At 39.1% G+C, this 20282-nt stretch overlaps 1 protein-coding gene across 3 annotated transcripts in view; it reads left to right on the top strand.

The window, feature by feature from the left end:
• LOC126236407 (transcription termination factor 5, mitochondrial) overlaps positions 1-20282 on the top strand; it is a 45541-nt gene that overhangs the window by 17826 nt on the left and 7433 nt on the right. For 2 of the 3 annotated variants that reach the window (XM_049945700.1, XM_049945699.1), the window contains exons 2-6: positions 836-933; positions 8755-8888; positions 11259-11592; positions 11712-11879; positions 15604-15854. In XM_049945700.1, the coding sequence (XP_049801657.1) occupies positions 907-933; positions 8755-8888; positions 11259-11592; positions 11712-11879; positions 15604-15854 (914 nt within the window). In that variant the 5' untranslated portion in view covers positions 836-906. Of the gene's footprint in view, positions 1-377; positions 403-835; positions 934-8754; positions 8889-11258; positions 11593-11711; positions 11880-15603; positions 15855-20282 lie in introns of those variants that run through there. The other variant, XM_049945701.1, reaches the window with a different exon arrangement.

Raw genomic sequence — 20282 nt, forward strand, 5'->3', positions numbered from 1 at the left:
ATCAATGGTACTATTGGAACATGTTGCGATGCCTGCAAGAAAATGTGAGAGCGGCCTGAAATGTGGCGAGACGATTCACAGCACCTGCCCATTCATCCCTGTTGGCGCAGGACTATTGCACAAAGAACAAAATCACAGTGCTGCCTCATCCTCCGTACTATCCAGACCTGGCCCCTGTGGACTCTATTTATTTATTTATTTTCATTTCCAAACTTGAAAGCCCGTTGAAAGGACGAAGGTTTGGAACGATAGACAAGATAAAAGAAAATTTGCAGACAGAGCTTCGCGCAATCCAGCAAGAAGCTTACCAAGACTGCTTCTGGAAGTGGAAACAACATTTGGAGCAGTTTATCAACTGTGGAGGAGAATATTTCGAAGGAGACCATGCTCAATAAGTAAAAGGTAAGCATAGACAAAAGTTGTGATCAGAGTTCTGGAATTTTTTGAACACACCTCATAAATTACAGGACGAGCTATTCTGGAAGAAAGCTGTGAAAGTGTCTGGATAGTTTAATCGGTAAGAGCATTATCTGCGAAAGGCAATGTTCCGTGTTAGGGATCCAGTGTGTGTGTGTGTGTGTGTGTCACTCATGCACACCAGGCTATTACACATTTACTTACTTTTGTTTTCTGTTAAATTATTTAATTACAGTGTAGGGCCAGCAAAGACTTTTGTAGCTGAATACCTCTTTCATTTTTGTGCCATACTAATGCTTTCATTGAATAGAATTTTAAAACTTCAGCTCACAAGAAGGAAAAGAAGAAGAAGATTATAACATAGTTTCAAGGGTTGCAGAGTTTGTTCTTACTATGATCATTTTTTTTTATTTTACAGATTGCAATTATAGTCAAGCTTACACTGTTTTCAAAAAATACAGACAGCTAAGTAATGCTAGTGTTGAGAATATGGTGAAAACTGGTGCATTATTGGATGTAAGTAAATGAATATGCTCCTATTATGTATAAGTGAATTATATTTTTGTCCAAAATTTCACATTATGCCAAAGATAGTATCAATCACCATTATCAAGTGTTTTCTCAAAGCTATTTATGTGTATGCCTAGTTTTAATTAATTAGCTGTTAAGAGATACATGTTATTTAATTTGAGACTTTGTATTGTAATGCGAGACATGGGATAGTGCATTCTTGTTGGGTACTAACTTTAAGTGTAGTTATGCTTCCTTCATTTTTAATCCTGGTCATCCTTGTGCTTGAAAGTAATTCAGCACTGTTCTAGAACTGCTAGTAGTAATACTTCGCAATTTCCCCCCCCCCCCCCCCCCCCTATTCATTTGTGATGATCGTATAATAAGTTAATTGACTGCAAAATGTGCTGTTTTCCTCTATGTTCATTAAATTTAATCCCCCCCCCCCCCCCCTCCCATGTCAGTGAATATCACTGTCTAATATCACAGTTTAGGACATTTAACTTCCTTGTGCCAGTTACTTGTGGTGTATACGTGGAACAGTAACTAATTCTTATTTGTACATTTGATTTTAAATGTACAAGAGGTTGTACAAGCAAGACATTCTGAATGACTTTTTAAGAGAGCGTTGAAAAAAATTCAAAGAAAGGGTGGATTGTCAACACTTGTTAGATTAGTACCACTGTTGTAGATTTATGCAGACCAGTACATGCTTTTGACTTTAGAATGGAATCATTGCCTTTTGAGAGATTGTGAGTGAAGCAAATGTAATTAACATTGTGATAAGACAGAATTAAAGACCAGAGCACTTCACTTTGTATCTGATGTCATGTCTGGAACATTTTTTCTATAAACAGACAAGAATGATATACAGTTAGTTAGTTAGTTACATGAAGGCACGTAATATAATGTTAGTTATTTTTAATATTGTGGATTGTCCTGGGCGTTACTATTACTATTACTCACCAGCTTTCTCCGATGAATGTGAAAAATATTTTATTGTCACCAACCTACGTAGGGAGAAATTATCATTATAATAAAATAAGATAAATCAGAGCTCGTGTTGAGAGATTTAAATGTTCATTTTCCCCCGTGCTGTTGGAGAGTGGAACAGTAGAGAAATAGTCCGAAGGTAGTTCAGAGGCCCCTCTGCTAGGCAGTCAAGTGTGATTTGCAGCAGAATCATGCAGATAAGTGGAATTCTCACATTAGGCTGTTTGAAGTTAAATTATTAGACAAGTGACAGACATTTTTCGTTGCAACCTGGTGTTCTCCTTTTCGAAACAAATTCAGTTCCAATTATGTGTAAACTAGGCCTGTTTTTCATCTAATATAGTACTTACTGGCGGACTGGTTACCTGTAATCTGCAGTGTATTATTGACAGCAAACTTGATTAGACTAAAAATATGTATTAAGAAATGGTACTGAAATGTGTAACTTTTTAAAGAAATGTCCTCAGACAGGTTGTGAATAAGCACCACACTATTCATAATGCTTTTGTAATACAGGAACTATTGTTTCCAGAATAAATCTTCCACTCTGAAGTGACTATATTAGTAACTAATATGAATGCTGACTGCCTCACAGAGTTTGTTAAGTGTTGTGTCAGCTAACTGCGGGAAATTAAATGCTGACAAACAAAAAATTCTTAACTGTTATAAATTGGAAAATTAACTATTCTTTTCTGTGTGATACTCAACACAATAGTTTGCAAAATAAGCTATCCCAGGTAATGCCTTGTTGTGAAAATAGGCTCCAGCATGATTCATAAGTCTTCTGATAACCTCAAATGTGTTTCTATTGGGAATACCAAGCTATTTCACTGGAATAAGTCTGCGAAAAGATTTTAATGTGTTGTTAATGACAGCAATTTTGCCTCTGTTCATCAGTTACGAACCAAACAAGTTAAAATTACAGAACCAGTGAACATACGTATTCGTATCAGTTTTGTTGTAGATTCAACTGTAAATAGGTGCCAAAAGCTCATGATTATAAATTTGCTCATACTTGTATTTGCATTTTATACAACAGAGACATGCAGTTTGTTTTGAGGTCTGAAGTGTGCAATATCATATTGCTTTATGACATTATGGGTAAGATCATTTCACAGTTACTTTGCCTGTAAGCTGATCATTGTAGATATATAACTCACTAGAATTTTCAGATAAATTTTTAATCGTGACATCTGACTACTGCACTATTTCTATAATATTGTTCTATCAAAGGAAATCGATAAGAATAAATATGGGGACTTGAAAGTGTTGAACTTCATTTTATGGCCATTTCATCCAAACAGAAATTTTATTCTGAAGTGGCTTTCTTGTTGAGCAACTTCATCTGATACAGATACTTAGGACAGATGATGTCCATTTATCAAGCCATTCTCACAGGAGCTTTTTGTCTGTTGCAATATGGAGCTGAATCTGTCTCTGTGGACCTCTTTCAGGGTAGGTGGTCTGCTAATTTATCCATTGTACTAGGAGCAACACCATGTTGCCATAAGTGTAACACCAGTGCTCACTGGGAAGTGGTCGCTGACTTGCACGGCAGTGATCATTTCCCAATCTGGATTCACCTGCCAGATGGCGTGGGCCCTGAAAGGAGACCACCACGATGGGTGCTCAGTGGAGCTGACTGGACACTTTATAGCCAGTTGGCCCAATTCGAACACTGTGCGAATGTTGAGGTGTGGGTGGATCATATTACCAAAACAGTCCACCACGCCGCTGCAGCATCCAGTCCACAGGCTACCGGAAGAGGCCACCTGTGCCTTGGTGGAGTGCTAAATGCCGCTCTGCAATCAGGACCAGGCGTGCGGCTCTGCGTCGGTTCAAGTGTCGGCCGACTGCTGAGAATCTTGCAGCTTTTCGGGTGGCGAGGGCAAGATGTCGCCGCATTATTTGTGAGAGCAAGAAGAGGTCATGGCAACAGTTCCTGAACACCATTAATCATTCCACCAAAAGTTCCATTGTGTGGGAGACCATCAGGAGAATTTCTGGCAGAGGAGGGAGGTGCCCCATAGCTGCTGTAATGAATAACGGCGCTCTCCACACGGATCCGTGAGACATTGCCCAGACTATGGACAACCAGTCAGGATCCAGGTTTCCAGTGCCATAGAGCCGTTGCTGAGAGATGTAGTCTGGACTTCCAGTCCACCTCTCATGAAGTTTACAACTGCCAATTTTCTATGTGGGAGCTGGATTCTGCATTGTCTGGAGCTCGTGACACATCCCCTGGTCACGATAGGATCCATTACAGTATGCTATGGCACCTCACAATGCGCAACAAAGAACACCTCCTTGCACTTTTTAATGCCATTTGGGCGTCGGGTCACTTTCCTGATGCGTGGCGTGAGGCAGTTTTAATTCCTTTTTTAAAACCTGGGAAAGACCGCACGAGCCCGAGTAGCTACCGTAGTGTTGCCCTCACTGGTTGCATAGGGAAGACCTTGGAGCGGATGGTCAACCGCCGCCTTGTCTGGATGTTAGAATCCTGGCAACTCCTTAGTCGCTTTCATTGTGGGTTCAGGAGGTTTCGTTCCATCTTCGATAACCTTGCCCTCCTGGAGGCAGCTATACAACAAGCTTTCCTCCGCCGCCATCACCTTCTAGGTGTATTTTTCGACATCGAGAAGGCCTACGATACCACTTGGAGGCGTCTCATCCTGGAGCAACTTCACGAATGGGGTTTTCGTGGTTGTCTTCCTCTTTTTATTCAGTCTTTCCTCTTGCCACGATATTTTAGATACCGAATTGGTGACGTCCTGTCTGATCGCTTTGAGCAGGAGAACGGTGTCCCTCAGGGTAGCGTTTTAAGTGTGACTCTCTTTGCCATCACTATTAATAGCATTACGTCCATAGTGAAAAGTCCTGTCCAGTGTTCCTTGTTTGTGGATGATTTCTCTTTGTTTTGCTCGTCTTCCAGTCTTGCAACGACAACGCGTCAGTTGCAACTTACTATGACTGGGCGCAGATGAGTGGTTTTAAGTTTTCCTCCGAGAAGTCTGTATGTGTTCTTTTTAACCGTTCTCATTCGATTTTAACCTTTCCTGAGTTGAGGATGAGGGACACTATTCTTACTTTTAAAGACACGGTGAGATTTCTGGGGCTCATTCTTGACTCAAAGCTCACGTGGTTACCTCATCTGAAAGACCTGAAACGGCGGTCGCTTCAGGCTTTGAGTATTTTAAAATGTCTTAGCCACAGTACATGGGGAGCTGACAGGACTTGTCTGCTCCAGTTTTACAGGGCGTTTGTGCGATCTCGGCTCGATTATGGGTGCACGGTGTATGGGTCTGCGAGGCCTTCTTACTTAAAGATGTTGGACGTTGTGCACCATGAAGGGCTTCGGTTGGCCACTGGGGAATTCCGAACTAGCCCCATACCAAGCCTCTGTGCAGAGGCTGGTGAACCGCCACTTCATATGCGGCGACGGCTACTTACGGTCCGCCAAGCGTATAAAACTTTGTCCACACCATACACACCTGCATACCATACCGTTGCTCAGCCTCCTCTGGCACGTTTATTTCATAACCGGCAACGTGCGACGCAGCCCTATGGGATTCGCGCACTGGATTGCCTCGCTTCGATGTCTATGGCTGGTCTTCGTGTTTTACGTCGCGGTTGGAGCAGATCTCCACCTTGGCTCCTCCGGCGACCCAAACTTATTTTAGATTTGACCCATTTTAAGAAAGATGGCACACCAGATTTTACATTCCAGTCTCTGTTTTTTAACATTTTAGATGTGCATCACGGTTTCACTGTCGTTTACACTGATGGCTCCAAACAGGAGAATTTCCTTGGCTGTTCTGTGGTGTTCCCTGATCATATTACCCGGATTCGCCTCCCTGCTGAATATACCGTTTTCGCAGCGGAGCTCCACGCTATCCTGAAGGCACTGGAGCAGATGCATCATGGTAGGGGCGATCAGTTTCTTCTCTGCTCCGATTCTCTTAGTGCCTTACAATCACTGCAGAACCTATACCCGACTGAGCAGATGGTCCAGCTGATATATGACCAACTGTACTTGCTCCAACGGCGGGGTAAAGAGGTATCCTTCTGCTGGGTGCCTGGTCATGTCGGAATATGGGGCAATGAACAGGCCGATTGGGCTGCCAAGGAGGCCTGCAGAGAGCAGGATGTGGTCCAGTGTCCTATCCCCTTGCAGTCAGTCATTGCTGCACTCCACAGGAAGTGCATGGAGTTGTGGGAGGACGAATGGCTGGCGGTGACGGCCAATAAACTGTGCTTGGTAAAGTCAACCACTCGGCCGTGGCGTTCCTCCTGCCGGTTGCTCAGGCGGGAAGAGGTGGCCCTCACACGTCTTCGCATCGGGCACTGTCCTCTCACACATAGCTTTTTATTACGGCGGGAGGATCGTCCGTTTTGTGATGCTTGTGGTGTGCACCTCTCTGTCCGGCACATTTTAACAGACTGTATTTTATACCGTGATGCTAGGGCAGAAGCACAAGTTGATGGGGATCTGCCTTCTGTTTTAGCTAATGATGAGACGTGTGTGTCTAGGGTTTTTAAGTTTTGTGACGTGTCTGGACTCTGGCCTAAACTTTTAGGCTGGAGGTTTTAGTGTATTGCAGAGTGGCTGACTCCTCCCCTTTTTTCCTTGCGGTCAGCCAGCCACTTCCATCTGCTACATTGTTTTAGCTCCCTCTATCATTTTCTTCCTGTGTTGTCCATGTTTTACTGCTGACGCCCTGCTTCATCCCACGCTTCGGTGTGGGTGAGCACATATTTTTCAATGATTGTTCCCCGTGTTTTATGTTCCGTTTTATATAAATGTTCTGAGTTTTCTTCTTGACACCCGTCTCACTAAGTTACTGAACGGGCGCTGAAGACCTTGCTGTCGTGCGCCCAAAAACCCCTCTACTACTACTACTACTACTACTACTACTACATAAGTGTAATAGTCATATTCTGAAGGAGTAATCTATTACCAGCAGGACTGCAGTGAGTATATCACTGATAGGGCATTTCTAATTTGCAGAATGGAACAAGATTCTTCTTCTCAGTTTGCCCCACATGTGTGGGCATATTTTGACTGTCAAATGAAGTGTATTATGTATGTCTGTGAATGTATCATTTGTTCTGTGATGGCCAGTGACACTACAGGATTCAAGATCACACATCTGAACCATTTCATCTAAAGATGATTGTAGTTACTGTGTGCATGACCCATATCTCTATGTCAAAAGGATTTTCCAATCCCCATGTCTTTGTGGGTGTGAGGGTTAAAATGTGTTGGTATCAGACACCAGAGGGGTCAGGGCACAGTATGGTGTTCTGAGTGCACTCAGTGACAATGGATACAACAGTATGAGGAAATTGGAACCTGGAAGTAAGCGTGGGAACTTGAGTTTTGCATGTTTCAGCATTGACCCAGGCTAATGAAATGGTGAACATCACTTAACAATCTCTCTCATTTTTATGATGCAGTTGAAATGTATGACTGCTTTTCCCTGGTCAGTGGACGTGACTGTGTGCTGATTTTGGGAGGTTGGTCCACAAAGCAACCATGCAGCTATCAAGGAGAGGCTTCATAATGAATGTTTACTCTGCTGGGCAGTGCTTCCGAAAACACTTTTAATTTTAATTGGCAAAACACTTTATTTTCTGATGAATTAGTAGTTTTGTCAGCACACAATAGTTCAATATAGGTGTCTAGGACATTGTGTCTGTTTAAACCCAAGACATTTTGCACTGGCTGTGTGTCTGCAGCAATGTGGGCCTGGATCATTCGTTGTGGAACTCTTTTAGGATCTGTGGCCTGCTAGGTGCTGTTCAGTATACTCATGCTATGTGAGCAACATCATGATCCTATCACCATATCAGTCATAACAAAAAAGAGTAATGCATTTATTACAGTACATACTTCATTGTTGGAGCAGTGCTAATTTCCCTACAGAACAAGACTACGCGTCTCAGTTGACCTCTTTCTGCGCCGGACCTCAACCCCCCCCCCCCCCCCCCAAAAAAAAAAAAAAACTATACTGGCAGAAGCAAAATGGATGATGGAAGCTTATTGAAATCATTTCTCAATGGTAGGTCAAGCATAGGGATATAAAGTTCACAGTTACAAATTTGCTTGTATCTGCATTTTCTATGACAGCCTTGTAAGTGAATGCAGTCAGTTTTGAATCTGACCCCTATCCCAACATTGTAGATCCCTTCCTCATAGAACACACATGATCACCAGAAAGGATATTAAGTGGTGAAGTAACCATATACACATCCCTTTTCAGGATGCAGTTTTTTTTAGTGAGAACTGTAATTTCTGTGCTCTGTTAATGTCATATTTTATGCAGATGCAACATATTAAAACAGCAAGCAAAATAATTCACTCAGTGTTAGTTCAGAACCACTCATAGCAACAAATAACTGTATTTCAGCATTTGGAAAAACCCTCGGAGCTACTTATAAATTACATTTGCCACACCATGTAGAGGGAGTTCTTATTTCCTTCATTTTATCGTAGTAATTACCTTTTCCAGAACTGTAACACTAGAAATTAAAATGTGCCGGTTTTCTTGTGTATGTTTAATGTCTCCTTATGTTGAGCATGAAGAATGTATATCTCATTGAAATGCATTCATAATTAGTATAATTGTTTAACTGTGCAAGACTGTATTGCATGTTCATGAATGAGGTACGAATTAATGATAACCCAACTAATATATGTAATTTTTATGTGAGAAATATAGCTATATTTTGTATTAACACTTGGTGTGAAGACCGCTATAATAGAGTTAATGTTAAATAATTAGCAGGATAGATACATTATTTCTAATATATTTTGGGTTAAATTATTTGCAGAAGTTAGGGGTTGATAAAGCTGAAATTTATAATTATCCAGAGCTACTAACAGTGCCTCCTGTAACAGTTGAGAACCGTGCCATGCTTCTTCAGGAAGGTGGATTTCAAAAGATTGAAGCACATATTTTACTAAAGTAAGTATTTGTCGTGTAAAGCACAAGTAAATTCTCTCAAACATTTTGTATCTTACAGTCTGATATGCTTCAATTAGCCCTTTTTGCGTGTTACACTAAAGAGGCATTAGAATTCCGCAAGTTACAAAATCAATTTGGTTATATAATATGTAATTTTTTAACACATTGTGTTATGAATGGGATCCAAAAATAATAAAAAACAAAAAAGAGGAATATATATATTTGCTCTTTGCAGTATGCAGAAAATCACTGTACACTCTTCACTCACTCTAATTTAGTTAATTATAAGGTCTTATTGTTCAGGACCGTAAAAAATGAAACAGCAGCTAACATCACAGTTCCATGGGTGAATATGGTTCTTTTACTAATGATGTATTTATTAGAAAACACTGCATATTCACAAAGTGTGTACTCTGACATGTTTCATTAATCTATTCCTGAGAATGCTTAAATCTCCACTAAGTATTGTATGTTGTGCAGGAGAATGCAAAATCATCTATAAAACTGATAATTTGTTGTAGGGCAGAAATACAATGTATAAAACAGAGTGAGAAAGATTAATAATAAAATTATTCATCCACTAATCACTTTTACAAGGATGTTGGACATGTTGCAGTGTTGCAGTTTAAGAACAAAAAACAAAATTCGCGTGTACAATCGCTTAAATACTTTCATGTCTAGTCTGGCAAAGGTGGGACAGGTTGATGGCCCTGGCTTTGTAGTAGGAACCATCCTTCAGTTGCCTGAGTTAGTTTAGGGAAACGATAAAACACCAAAAATACGGAAACTAGTGAGTGGGTGGAATGTGTTTATTTTTGAAATATGGTAATGTACACGTGCTAGAGAAGTGTAAGGGAATGACATGTTTATGTGTGCAAGTATGGGTTTTTATTCTTCTATGTACATTCCAATAAGATCACAGTAACTGTGATGCATAACTTTAAACTCAAGGAGTTCAGATAACATAAAAAAAACTAATGAGGTGCTGTTTCATGTAATTTACCCTTCAGATGAAATAAGACTTCCAGAATTTCATCAGCAGTACCCAACACCACTTTCATTCTAGAAAACAAATTTTATTGTTGAAATATTTGCTGTTATTTCATAAACACTTTCAGAGGTATGTATAATGAAATGAGGATAGCAGGCTCCAGCCTTCTGATAGGCCTACTCCTTCTCACAGCTGTCATTGAACTATGTGGTTGTGATGATCTCAGGCCATCGATTTCACTGTCTGAAGACAGAGATGGAGTTGATACCATACTCACCGTGAATGACAAGTATCCATGTGAAAATTGTAGCTTTGGACACACTTCTAAATTGTCATATACTATCTCTGCATCTTAAATTCCAGTTACAGTAACGGAACTGAGTCTCACTTATAATCAGTTTTATATTTAAACTACCTTAGATAGATCGACTTAAAAACGGGGTGTCACTGGGTGTTATGTCATGTTCTTTTCTTCTGCTTGTGAAAGCTATTGTAGGTTATAAGTCAAAGATAAACGGTAGGTGCCCAAAGTCAGTACTACGTGATGTAAAAATAACCTCAAATTCCTGGTGGCGTACAATGAATTTTTATTTAATTTTACAAAATTTCATTAATGCTTTTGCACCCTTCTTGATAAAGCTTAAAATATTTTCAGTAGGAAACTTCTACGCTGTGAAACTACTGCTTTGTGTTTTTTCCAGGTGCCATTAGGTAAAACAACATTCAAAGGGGTTTTCAGACCAAAACAAGGAAAATTTAAAAACCAAGTGTGCACTGAAAAAAGAAGATACATTCATCTGTCTTATCACAGCTATTTATGCCATGATTTAAGCTATGAGAGTTTATTAGTGATGGGAATGTGGCTTGGCAGTAGCTTCATTGGATTCTTTTACAGTTGCTGTAATCTGCCTGTCTGTATAATCTAAGGGGCCATTTATGTGCATACTTGCAGATATTATTAAAATAATTAAAGTATTGGAAGTATGTTAAATTGTAAAATGTAATAGCAGAGGAGTGGAGGCCCATAGACATTCTTGTTTCCCTTGTTATTACGTCCTGTGTTGTAAGCAGTGAAATATTGTGAGGCATAGGAAGTAGAGATAAAAAATCATATAAAACTATAATTACTGCAGTGTAAAACACAGTTAAAAGAAAAGGAAGAAATTGGTCTTCTTTTGAGATTTGCTGGGTTTCAGAAATATAAACATTTATGGAAATTGTGTAGCTAAAAAAAATTTAAACCTGTCAACAATTAAAAAGTTTCAAGTATGCCATAAAAAATCGAACTTACAGCTTTAATACTGGGACACAAAGTTTGTTTAGTGTTAGACTTCGATGTGAAAGTTAATACATGGTATTCATATGAGTTTCATTTCCAGCTTCATACCTATGGTTCGGAAACGAGCAGCGCTTTTCAAAGCATATGGTTATATACCATATGAGACTGATATAGCTCAGTCATTTTTGTCACATACTGAATCTCCACCACCAGACATAGAACCATATGTGTGCACAGCACCTATTGAGAAAGCAACTTTTGCTGATCTTCATAATTCTGTATTACGGTATTACCTTTCATGGCGTCTTCAAATTGATCAGGACAGGATAACCAAAATGATGAACACATATAAACGCTTCAAGTACAAAAGTCTGCGGTTGATGGTACGCACATTGAAAATACTTGAAGATGACCTTGGGTTTTCTCGTGAAAAGGTATTGCCTCTTCTGTATTCATGTAGTTTGTGTATGGTGTGTCATATTTTATACTTATTTTCTTTCTAATTGCTAGGAGGTGGTATTCTTTGGTGAATTATAAAACATGGATATTTCAGATTCTCAGTAATGCCTACTTAATTCACAGTCATCCTGACAACACACTGAACACATTGAGATCAATACCAACAATTGGTGGTATTGACACAAGGATTATGCTGAATAATTTTCCAAAGATTATCATGACAAACACAGAGACAATAGAGAAAATATTGGGATATTTGAAAGTAAGTATAGACAACACTAATATTACTTTATTCCTGAAAATCATTGTTTCATTTTTTCTTGCTGCTGTTAAGTACATTGCTATATTGGTTCCGAGTTTTTTTCCTGATGGTGCTTTATTTTTAAACAGTAGTGACAGTGTGTAGTATGGCTGTTATATAGCTGTTGAGAAAATTCACTTTTGTTGTGTTCAGTTGTTCCTACAATCACCACTTTTATTTTATAACCCCAGAAAGCTCATAGAATTACTGCTGTGCTAAATGCTTGCTACATTTTCATTTGATGCTATTTGACCGGGGGGGTGGGGCTGAGGAATTATGTAGTGACTGTGCCATCTTTGGTTACAAAACTATGCATGATTCACACAGTGGGGACATTGTTGACACTCATTAGTCAGTAATTTCACAAGACCAACAAGCAGTTACAAACTATTGTTTTAAAAATAAAAATACTGTTATTGGTGTAATAACCCAAATGTTACTACAGATGTGGCGCGCAACGCAATGGAGTTGTGCAGCTCCAGGCACTTCCTCCTAAAGTTGCCGACTGTGGACTGCACCTCAGTCACCTACAAAAGGAAGCCAGATACCCATGGCGGGCGAATATCTTTTGTATTGTCTTGCACTGGCTATGCATGGCCTCTCTTCTCTCCATGGAGGCAGTACTTCAATTATTTCTCCACCAGCAGCAGCTTTCTATGGTAGCTTTGGAAAAACTTGTGACTATGTTGTCTGTTCAGGCGCTGCTGTCTAAGATGCATCCATTGCCATTTCCACCATATGACGACTCTCCTGAAGATAGGGAAGCTTATGAAAAATGGCTCCTTGAGCACTTTGTTGGCTGTAGGATGACAAATTGGAACATTTGTAAGGCTTTGCCTTTGTTGTTGATTCATCCTTGCATGTATAGTTGTTGTATCAGTTTTCCTGCTTGCAAGAACCGGCCTCACTTTCCTTTGATGAAATGTGTAGCTTGTCTTCTTATCATTGCAAGAGCACTCATGTGATTGTCATTCGCATAGAGTTTTACCAGCACCACAAGCAGTCTGAGCCATAAATGTTGCTTTATTGCTCCAAAGAATTCTATGTCCACTCCGTGGTTTGTGACACAATCACATACCTCGCACATGACAAGGAAGTTTGTCAGAGGGCCCTTCAGTCTGAAGATCTGTCCTTGGAAGAAGTGTTGGACATTGCTCAATCTTTTGAGGTCTTCCACACAGTGGGATACCAAATCAAAGTGTGGTGGGTTGTTGCCATTTTTAATAGTGAACCACAATGGCATATAGCAGCAGGGTCACTGAGCAGATAGGAAGTCAACACTGTGAAAACTAGGAAACCTGGACAGAACGGACAAGCCGCTTGGCAGCCACAGCTCTGAAAATGCACAGCACTTCTGTCATGCCCCTCTTGCTTTGTGCAACATTAGAGGGCTGCATGTCCCTGGCTATGGGCAATGTGTCACAGGTGTCGCTGGAAAGGCCCCATTGTGTTGGTTTGTCATTCTCAGCCTTTCTCTGAATTAGTGGACGTTGACATTGATTCTACTTCTCCATTGTCTCCGCATCACAATAAGATCTTTATTAAAGTGTCTATACTGAACAAATGATTTTCGCTGCAAGTGGATACTGGAGCAGCTGTTTCTCTCTTTAACTCTCGAATGTGCGCATGGCTGGGCTTCCCATGGTTTGCTCCCATCACATCTCGTCTGGTAAGCAGTTATTGGTCAGTTTACTACTGCCACGGGTACAAACCTTTAGTCCATCCTATCACATATCTTGTTGTTAATGATCCCCATATTGAGAATCTGTCATACTCAGTGATCAACAATGACAAAATATAAGTGATCCTCACAGATAAAGCATATCAGGAGACCCAGAAGAATGCAACTACAACCATGGCCAAATGTTTTTTCCTCCAGTATACTTTTTTATGACATGATACTATACTCAGAAAGCATTTTCATCAACAGAATATATGATATGATGTTGAGCTGGCAGACACTGCTGATACTAGCTTTGTTTGAGATCAGCTTCCAACCAAATGAATATGACATTTGCACAATGATGTTCCCAAACTCAGACAATTAGCCACTGACAGGAAACTGTTTACACATTGTGGTTCAGCTGTGCTCTGCGAAGTCTGTATTAAGCTTATGCTAGGAAATTTGTTACCTTGTTTGGAATATGCACACCTTACCACGAATGGGACAGGGCTTCCACTGTTTGTTACATCGTTTATCATATCTAGATCCTCTGAAAGGATTTCTTCTCATTCTTTAATATGTAAAGAGAGATTGAAAGTAAAACATTTACACAGTCAGATCATATTTGCTGGAATTTTGTACAAGTTGTAACAAAAAATTATGCAGTTTTTTATAGACTTTCAGTGTCTATGTGCATAAAATTTTCTAAGTATACAAATTGTAATGCAAAACTCCTGAGTAATGAGCTGGCTGCTGTGGCTGAGCGGTTCTAGGTGCTTAAATCCGGAACCATGCTGTTGCTAGGGTGGCAGGTTCGAATCCTGCCTCGGGCAAGGATGTGTGTGATGTCCTTAGGTTGGTTAGGTTTAAGTGGTTCTAAGTCTAGGGGACAGATGACCTCAGATGTTAAGCCCCATAGTGCTCAGAGCCATTTGAACCACTTGAATCCTGAGTAACGCTTTAAAATGATGGAATCAAAAATAACATTAAAAGAAGTTCAGCATTCTCAACTGGTACTACATGTGGGTAAACTACAAAAGAGGCAGAAAAAGCTTCCTAACTGTTCAAGGATATCAAATGCTTTCAAGCTATTCATCATGACATTGCGCACTAGAGCCACTTTGCAAACTGTTAGTGACTTGCAAAGTTTGCGATTGAATGAGGCTATTAACCATAGTTTTTGGAGCACGCAACAATTTAAAACATGTTGTTGGGCTGAGTATAAACTCCTTGAATATGGACAGAAAGAATAGCAAGAGAAATTTAAGAAAAAGCAATATGAGAATTATGTTTTCAGTATTTAAAGTTAGAGTGGTGAAATGGGTCATTGCATGACGATTTGTCAGAACTGTTGGCAGCATAAGTTGAATACTTGTATTTCCTACAGCACTAGATGATACCAAGTGTAATTGAAAGTGAAAGGACATATGTCCTTCTGCTGGATGAAGAACTCTTTTAAGTGCTAGTGTACCATACAATTACATGGATGGCTCTGCAGTGAAGGCCTTAGATGAGGAACAGGGACCAACTGCTGTTTGTTTGTGTGTGTGTGTGTGTGTGTGTGTGTGTGTGTGTGTGTAAATGAAAATCAGAGAAGGATTATTGACTATGCCCATATGTTTATCATAGGTATTTTCTGAAAAAACTTGATTTACTTTAGTTACCATTATAATAGTTTCAGACGCATACAATAATTACCTATGTTTGGCTTCTGATTTTGAAGCAGGTTTTTCAGGATGTGCACATTAGAATTTAAATGACACTCCTCTCACTTTAATTCTGCATACCACTTGTGTGAAAAACGTGTCCATTATCTTCTTTGATTTATGAAAATGAAGAAGCTTTAATGGAAGGTTCCATAAAAATGTAACATGCAGTTGCTCTTTTATTTCACATGACAGCCAGTAATGTAATATGCAGAATGTCTATGAATGATTGTTTCTGTGCCTTCAATATGTGTATAAACAAACAAATTTAATACCTTACCTGCAAATTCTATTACTGTAATAATTTTTGTTTCAGGAGCACGGAATCTCAGATGTGGCAATCCAACGCTGCCCACATGTATTTACACTCAGCAGTGAGACAGTTCGGTGGCGTTTAGAGCAGTTACAGGAGGTACCGGAATTTCAAGCACTGGTGAAACATCCTCGAGTGTTACGTCTGGTTCACTATCAAAACAAAGCTCAGAGTCGCTTAGACCACCTCCATGAAGCTCAAGTGCGTTGTGCTAGTCTACATGTTCTCTGCACATCACGAAAGCACTTTCAGAAGTATGTAGTATCAGATTTAGTGTAAACTTTAAGCTATAATAATTTTCATTTTATTTATGTTGCTGTAAGTCCAGTCACGTTTATGAATCAAGGTATTAATTTCAGTCAGTGATGAATATTTGCAGACCCAAAAATAAGCATAAATGGTAGCTCAAAGTACAGATACTTCGATATTACACAAATACAAAACCAGAAATCATTTTAAACAAAAATGACATTTTGATACGTGAGTAGATGCATTATACTACACATATCGTGTCATTACACGTACAGATGGTACAGCCACAATAATTAGCCATACAAGCTTCATCACCAAAGTACAAATTTCAAGTACTGTGACCACCATTGCAACATAATGTGTTGACACTTTGAGAAAACAAGTTGTACTGCTGTGCTGGAACGAGCAACATGCCTGCATTGTCGCATGCTAGATGTCACTGCTGCACATAACTTCACTTAACTTCAATGGAAATATTCTTTCTGATTAAGTGTACAAAATCTTTCCTGCAGAATTTAGTGCAAATAATCAAAGTACAGATGATAATGCATACATGTTGTACAATAAAATGTAACAAGATAGGCTTTATTAAAAATAAAATTGTGTTACTAAAATTACATAGTATAATTGTACAATGCAGTCAGTCATTGAAACAAAAATATCTGCAGCTCGCTAATAAAGCAGAACAAAAAACTTTCCTCCGAGCGTACGTACTGTGCCCATGCAATCCATCCTTTAAACAGGAGTCCTTGGCCTGCTCGCAATTACATGTAATGAAATGAGCAAACGTCATCCATCATAATCAGTGCTATTGTCACACATCATTTATGCATGGGCTACAGTAAAAGCAGTAAAATGTAGTTAGGAAGGACACATTATTAAAATGTAATACTGTCTATGTAACCAAAAGGTACACAGTACCATTGTACAGTACAAGCAGTCATTAAATGAAAAAGTCTGCACCTCACAAATAAAACTGAGCAATTTTTTTACCTTTGTCAATGCATATACTCTTCCTACACCATCCACCTGGCAAACGAGTGCACACAGGTGGATTCACAATTACACACCACAAAATAGAAAAAAAAATGGTGTTTTGGATATAATCAGCACTATAGTCACACATACCATCTACTCATATGAGTTACAGATGAAACAGATGTAGCAAGGAAATGTTAAGATATATCTCACAGTGGTGCTCACAGTACTCAAAGTTTGTAATTGATGACGAAGCTTGTGTAGCTGTTTATTGTAACTATACCATCTGTGTATGTAATGACGCAATATGTTTAGTACACTGCATCCACTCAGGTACGGAAATGTTATTTTTGTTTCAGTTGATTTCTGATACTGTTATTTGGGAAATTTGGAAATATTTGTGTGTCAAGCTACCTCCATATCCTTGTTTCCAGGTCTGAAGATTGTCGGTCATCTTTGAGTAAAATTAATTACTTTATTGATTATTGTTTGTAGACAGAGATTGGATTTATAATAAAATAAATATTTCCTGGATCACTGGAATATCTTACTGTGACCATGTTGCAAGTTGTTTCATTTTATTGTTTGTTTCACATATCAGCATTCAACAATTTTTTTTTAAGTACACTTTACGTTACAGTAAAAAAAAAAAAAAAGTTTTACATCATGGTTAACTCATATTTTGATATTGTTGTCATCAGCAACTTTACTTATTATTTAGTCAGGAACACTTGTGTATGTATTGGAATATTTTGGCTTGAATCGTATAGTTTTATAAATAGTGAACAATGTCTGCAATTATATGTGCTTATTTTCAGTACCGTAGAGATCCTCACAGACTGCATTTTATATCGTGATGCAAGGGCAGAAGCACAAGTTGATGGGGATCTGCCTTCTGTTTTAGCTAACGATGAGACGTGTGTGTCTAGGGTTTTTAAATTTTGTGATGTGTCTGGACTCTGGCCTAAACTTTTAGGCTGGAGGTTTTAGTGTATTGCAGAGTGGCTGACTCCTCCCTTTTTTTCCTTGCGGTCAGCCAGCCACTTCCATCTGCTACATTGTTTTAGCTCCCTCTACCATTTCCTTCCCGTGTTGTCCATGTTTTACCGCTGACGCCCTGCTTCATCCCACGCTTCGGTGTGGGTGAGCACATATTTTTCGATGATTGTTCCCCGTGTTTTATGTTCCGTTTTATGTAAATGTTCTGAGTTTTTTTTTTTCTTGACACCCATCTCACTATGATACTGAACGGGCACTGAAGACCTTGCTGTCGTGCGCCCACTAAACCCCTCTACTACTACTACTACTACATAGAGACCCTCACAGATGCAGAGATCTGGAGTAATTGTTATCTTGCAGATAAAACCGTGTGCTGTTGCAGATATCTGCAGGTTACCTGCTCATATCCGCAGTAATAATTGCTTTGTTTCTTATGATACACTTCTTGTCCAATTCTGTTACTTACAGTTATAGCCCGCGTCATGTAGGACGACACTTCCACACATAGAGGTGGAGCGATAGGGAAGTGTGGAAGGGATGAGATTCTCGTAAGCCGTAGCAGCAGAGGGCGGGCAAACAAAGTCCACATTGCCAAACCTTGCTGGTGTAGACAACAATCAGATTCATCTACATACCATACATCATATTACATATTCGGATCCATGAGGAGAATAGTAAATGTTATAACTGATATGAGAGAAATCTTAATTCAAATGTTGAAAATGCTGCGTCCGGTACTCCACAGCTTTACTTTGCATAATGTTGGAAGGCAAGAACAATTGTCGCAGTTTTTTGAAGGTGTCAAGTACAGTTTTTCTCAAGAATGTGATTGTCTAATGACAAGGCTATCAGAACCGGTTACAATATGTGTCATTTTTGTGTGATTATAAGTAAAACTGTAATATGGAGTTGCCTCTTGATAAGAACTGAAAATGGAATTCACATGTTACATATTTTAAACATCCAAGCTTTGCAACTTTTTCATTGTGGATAGCAGTAGATTTTGTAGATGCAAATTTCAAAAAGTTGACTTATTTCATTCACTAATTTGTAGTGGCATCAAAGCTTTTGATGACTTTTCCCAAAGGAAGAAAGTGTTTTTCACACAGAAACTTGTAATAAGGGTAATACTCATTGTCCTCTCTAGAACTTCTTGAAGACAATTCATTAAACAGTTGTTTTCAATGATCAACTGCAATTAAGAAACAACTGTAACATTCATCATTAAAATAAGAGGAAGAGAAATTCTTTACACTAATCAATGATCCATTCTATCGGGCACAGAAATGAGTGAGGTACTTAGCCACAAAAATCTTTGACAATGCAATCATTCAGGTGAAGAATGTAATGGGTAACAAAGTTAACTTCAAACACAAATTGAAACCATTATACGTGTCTTCTTCTCATACATAGAATTTTTTGAAAATGGGTAATTTTATAATGTGTTTGTGTCTTAATGTACTTAAATGTGTACAAGTAAAGGATTACTGGTAGCAAAGATTAATGAAAAAGATGGTAAGCACAAAACTGCATGGCTACATTCAGGTGCAAGTAAGTCAAGTTTGTATGACTGCCAGTACTATCACTCATATTCCAGCAGCTTTTCCTGGAATGATTTTCATTCACCCATGTTTCGTCTAGGTAATACACTGTTGAATTACCTTCTCTTATTTCGTGCATCTTTCTCAGGAATGTGGCACATGCTGCAGCTATGTCACTTCATTCCATTAAAAACTTTCTCCCGTCATTACTTTCAGAATGTTTGAAATCAATGTCTTTGAAATTTTTTTTGCACTGATGAAGCACTTCCTTTGAAGCCAGTTTTCTCAGTCAGATATTAACCATTCATATAATTTTCAAAGACGGAGCCCCTTAAAACATTCTTGTCAAAGTGGTCCGTTTGTCTTACAGGTTTCTTGAGATGTCGATGATTTCCGGGTGACACGAAACCAACTTCTCATGGCGTCTCTACAGCTCTGACATTTCATTTATAATTTGCTGTGCAGTTCTCTTGCTTACAACACATGCCTTTGCAGTCCATTCTTGTGTCCTTAAAGTGTCAACAATTGGGGCCCCACTTTCAGATTCATGTTTGAAAATGTTGTAAATGCGGTAAATATTCCCTTCGCCTGACGTATTTATTTGTAAATCGAACTAACACGTTTAAAGATGCACATTCACAGCTATACAACTGTAAGAAAATAACATCGACAGTTCAATGCATAATTCGCTTGCTCTGTGAATGAAACTGCATTGTTATGAAGTATGGCAACAGTGGAGCTGGACGAGATAGTAATTTCCTGGCACTCACTGCCCCCACATCAATAAGGAACTGCGCTGTCTCGAGAAATACATTTCCACAACCAATTTCTTGTTCACAAGATTGATGGGTGTTTTTGTCACAGCTACCTTCAAATTTGGGGGAGCGGGTCTTGAAGAAACTTTTGTGTGTC

This window comes from Schistocerca nitens, chromosome 2 (assembly GCF_023898315.1).
Source record: "Schistocerca nitens isolate TAMUIC-IGC-003100 chromosome 2, iqSchNite1.1, whole genome shotgun sequence".
NCBI lineage: Eukaryota > Metazoa > Arthropoda > Insecta > Orthoptera > Acrididae > Schistocerca > Schistocerca nitens.